This window comes from Propithecus coquereli, unplaced genomic scaffold (assembly GCF_000956105.1).
Source record: "Propithecus coquereli isolate 6110/MARCELLA unplaced genomic scaffold, Pcoq_1.0 Scaffold175, whole genome shotgun sequence".
Lineage (NCBI taxonomy): Eukaryota > Metazoa > Chordata > Mammalia > Primates > Indriidae > Propithecus > Propithecus coquereli.
Genome location: NW_012142190.1, coordinates 3,947,369 through 3,951,762, shown reverse-complemented (window position 1 = coordinate 3,951,762; position 4,394 = coordinate 3,947,369). Strand labels below are relative to the sequence as shown.

Sequence of the window (4,394 nt, the reverse complement as noted above, 5' to 3'; positions counted from 1 at the left end):
TATAACATTTTATGGAAGGGCTATAAGAGGTACTTTCAGTTGCAATTACGTCACTACTTTGAAATAATACATTTTAATTTCACAGTTGTAATACTGTGTGAGATAGCTTTTAAAATGTATCATCTTTTAAAAATCACTGAAGATAAAAAGGGAAATTATAAATATAGCCAACCATTATCAACATTCAAAAATTTCTATAAAAAACTTCATCTTTTCATTTTTATGATTTCAGAGAACACATCTTAAAAGTGGATGGTGTTTCAAAGAACAATACATAGATATAGACATATTTTACTTTAAAATAGGAAACCAAAATCATATACCTGCCCAAATAGCACTGCCAAAGTGGTTTGTTTTGAGAAGCCAATTCTGAATCCTTTGCTCCAAACATTTTTGCCAGTAATTTAACAACTTGTAGACGTTCCTCATTATCATTGCTCTAAAATATAAAACACAACCACAGCTTTAAAACCATGAAGTATATATTCAGAATAAGGCTACCTATTTTTTCCTATGATTTCCCTTATCCTCCAATTCCACAGAAAACCTTCCATGAATTCCAGGTGAAAAAATTCCACAAAAATGCTCACTATACTTTTCACAAAATTAGCTGTCTTCATAAATGTTCTTATCATCTCTAAATACATTAAAGCAGTGCGCCCAATATGAACAATACATCTTAAAAGTTTGCTTAAATGTTAGAGGTCCTTCCTACAACTGAGGTTTATTTCCACTCAAATTCAAAAACAAACTATATTATAAAACCTACCCAGGACCCTTGAAAAACTATTTGTGGTGCTTAAGAACAGACACTAATAGGCCTGGCCTATAGTAAACAGAGATGTCTATGCAATTGTGCTTTTTAGCTTTTTGTAGAAATAAGTAGGTGCTAACATTTCCCAACAGGACAGTCAGTTATCAATACATATCAGGTTCCTAAAGGGAGTTCAACAGCACAATTGGAAAACTAAAGTTTACATACTATATTGGGAGCACCCTGGGGGTAAGAAATTAATTTTATTATTGATTTTGGTACCACCAACAAACGACACAATGGTTAAATGAATGAGCCAGCCAAAATATAAAGTGTGACAACAGGGTATATCAAGAGACACTGAATATTCATGGTGCTATGGAAGGCACTATGTGGACTTTTCTTAAATTTTAAACCAATGCCGCAGACTACTATTCAAGAGCCCGCATAATATGACCTAAGTCATCTTTATTATTGCTCCCTTTGTTCCTCTAAATAAGTATTTCTCAGACAAAGCTATACATTAGAAACACCTCTCAAGCTTGGGGGGAAAGAAAAAATCAAAGTAACAACAATAACAAAAACCTGACGCCTGGACTCTACTCTCAGAAATTCTGATTCAACTGGTCTGGTTTAATGCCTGGACATCTACTTCTTTATTAGGCTCTGCAGGCAAAGATTCTAATATGCTGCAGCTTGGAGTGATTTAAACTTACTTTATGCTATGTTCCAACTATAAATCTTTGTGTTCCACTAATTCACCCAAAACCTTCCTACTTCTATATGCTTCTGCATGCTGTTTCCTTTGCTTCAACTGCATGTTGTTTTTGTCTCTGATGATACTTAAAATATCTGGCCTCTTACTAAATCTGTATTTTTTTTCCTTTTTCTCCCACACTAAATGTTAACTTTGCTAAAAGCAGGGATAATAATTTCCTTATTTTTATATTCCTCATAGGAACATGCATATAGCATTTACTCAATATTTTTACTAGAGAAAATCAGATAAACCAAAAAATAATTAGAGTTATGACGGCCTCCTGCCTCACCAAAATCGTTGAGCACATTTAAAAGGGGGCAGAGAAATCAGCTGACTGAATGGCTCACTTGAGAAATACACCAAAAATAGAATAAAACAAGAATAATTATTTACTGGTTATTTGGGGTATTCACACTACCAACTCCTGTTTGGTTTTTGAACGAAAGAAATCAAATTTTTTTTTTTTTGAGACAGAGTCTCATTGTGTTGCCCGGGCTAGAGTGCCGTGGCGTCACCTAGCTCACAGCAACCTCAAACTCCTAGGCTCAAGCGATCCTCCTGCCTCAGCCTCCCGAGTAGCTGGGACTACAGGCATGCGCCACCATGCCCGGCTAATTTTTTCTATATATTTTTAGTTGTCCAATTAATTTCTTTCTAATTTTAGTAGAGACAGGGTCTCGCTCTTGCTCAGGCTGGTTTCGAACTCCTGAGCTCAAACGATCCGCCCGCCTCGGCCTCCCAGAGAGCTAGGATTACAGGTGTGAGCCACCGCGCCTGGCCTGTATATATTTTTAAACTCACATTCTTCAACTCAGCATAATTTTAGATTTACCTGCTTTAATGCTTGTATTGTATTATTTGGTTCATTTCTAATTGCTGTTTAGCATTTTACTACATAACATGCCTCAGCTTATTTACTGATTCTACTATACAGGAACATTAAAATATAGGTATCTTATACATATGAGAAATAAATTTTCTGTAAATTCTATCTTTGCCATTTTCAATTGGGCTGTTTTGTCCTGTTCTTATTCATAGAATTTCTTCATAAATTCTATACACTAAACCTTTGAGAATTATTGATGCTCCTCAACTTATAAGGTTAAATCCTGATAAACCCATCGTTGAAGGAAAATGCATTTAATACCCCAACAGACCCATCATAAAGTTGAAAAATTATAAGTCAATCCATCGTAAGTGTATCTTAGTCTATATTTGTCTTTTCACAATGTTTATGGTGTCTTTAAGTACACAGAAGTTTTTATTTTTTTTGTATGTTTTTGATATATAATAGTTGTACATATTTTGGGATGCATGTAATATTTTGGTACATGTACACAATGTGTAATGATCAAATCAGGGTAACTGAGATATCCATCACCTCAAATATTTATCTCTTGTGTTGGGAACATTACAAATCTTCTAGCTTTTTGAAATAACTAAAATAAACTACTGTTAACTATAATTTCCCTACTGTACTAATACTGTCAAATACTAGAACTATTCCTTCTATCTAACTGTATTTTTGTACCCCTTAATCACCTTCTCTTAATTTCCCATATCCATACCCTTCCCAGCCTCTGGTAACCACCATTCTATTCATTACCTCCATGAGATCTATTTTTTTAGCTCCAAACCAGTGAGTGAGAACACGTGATATTCGTCTTTCTGTGCCTGGTTTATTTCACTTAACATAATGACTTCCAGTTCCATCCACATTGCCACAAATGATAGGATTGTGTTCTTTTTATGGCTGAGTAATATTCCACTATGTATATACATCACATTTTCTTTATTAATTCATCCATTAATGGACACAGGTTGATTTCGTATCTTGGCTAAGGTCAATAGAAGTTTTTAATTTTAATGTAATCAAATATTATCAATCTTTTCTTGCAAGGCTTCTCTTTATATCTTTCTTAAGAAATTCATTCCCACCCTCAGTTTATAAAGATGTTGTTTTTATTTTCAAATAAAATTTTAAAGATTTACTTTTCAGATTTACTTTTTCAGATGTACTTTTCTTTATTCCAGCTGTATTTTTTATGTATGGTACAAAATAAGAAATCTAATTTTATTATTTTCCATATGGGTAGTCAATTACCCTGAAATCATTAAGTAGTCCATTATTCCTTTCAATGACTTGTATTAATAACAGAAGAAATGCTGTGAGATTTGTTATTTGTTATTGTTATTTATGGAAGAGGAGACTCAGTATCATAATGATGTCAATTTTCTACAGACTGGTCAATAATTCAATTAAAATAGAAACTGGTAACATGTGCCTGTGTATGTAAATTGACGAGCTGAATTTAAAGTTCACCTGGAAGCGCAAATGGCCAGTAATAACAGAACAATTTTGAAAAAGAATAAGAAAGTGGAGACCTCATGTTAAGACTTATTTTCACACATCCCTTTGACTATGATCAGGAATTAATAGACAAAGGAACACTGGAAGTAATGGGGAATTTATAAGTGGATACGTGGTTATGTAGAAGCTGAGAGAGTGGGTATTATTAGTACCCAGTCAACTACGATGATTTTCAACACAAATGTCATGCACATTTTTATTAAATTTCTAAGTACTTTATTAAAGCTACAAGTCAAAATTTTTTGAAATTATGCTAACAGATTTTTGTATATTCTTATATCTAGCAACCTTCCATAACTTTCTTATCTGTTCTAGAAATTTGTACATTATTTTGTGTTTTCTGCACAGGCAATGATATCATCTGAGAATAATTTCAGTTTTGTTTCTTCTTTCTAATCCTTTTATATTTTGTCTTGTTTTATTTCACTGAATTAAGACCTCTAGTATAATGCTGGTTAGAATTAGCTTATTTGCCTTCTGCCTGAGTAAAAGTGACATTTTTACAATGT

At 33.2% G+C, this 4,394-nt stretch overlaps 1 protein-coding gene across 1 annotated transcript in view; it reads right to left on the bottom strand.

The window, feature by feature from the left end:
* PDS5B (PDS5 cohesin associated factor B) overlaps nt 1-4,394 on the bottom strand; it is a 139,702-nt gene that overhangs the window by 104,837 nt on the left and 30,471 nt on the right. Inside the window, 1 exon segment of the mRNA XM_012642128.1 lies at nt 324-463. Coding sequence (XP_012497582.1) covers nt 324-463 — 140 coding nt within the window.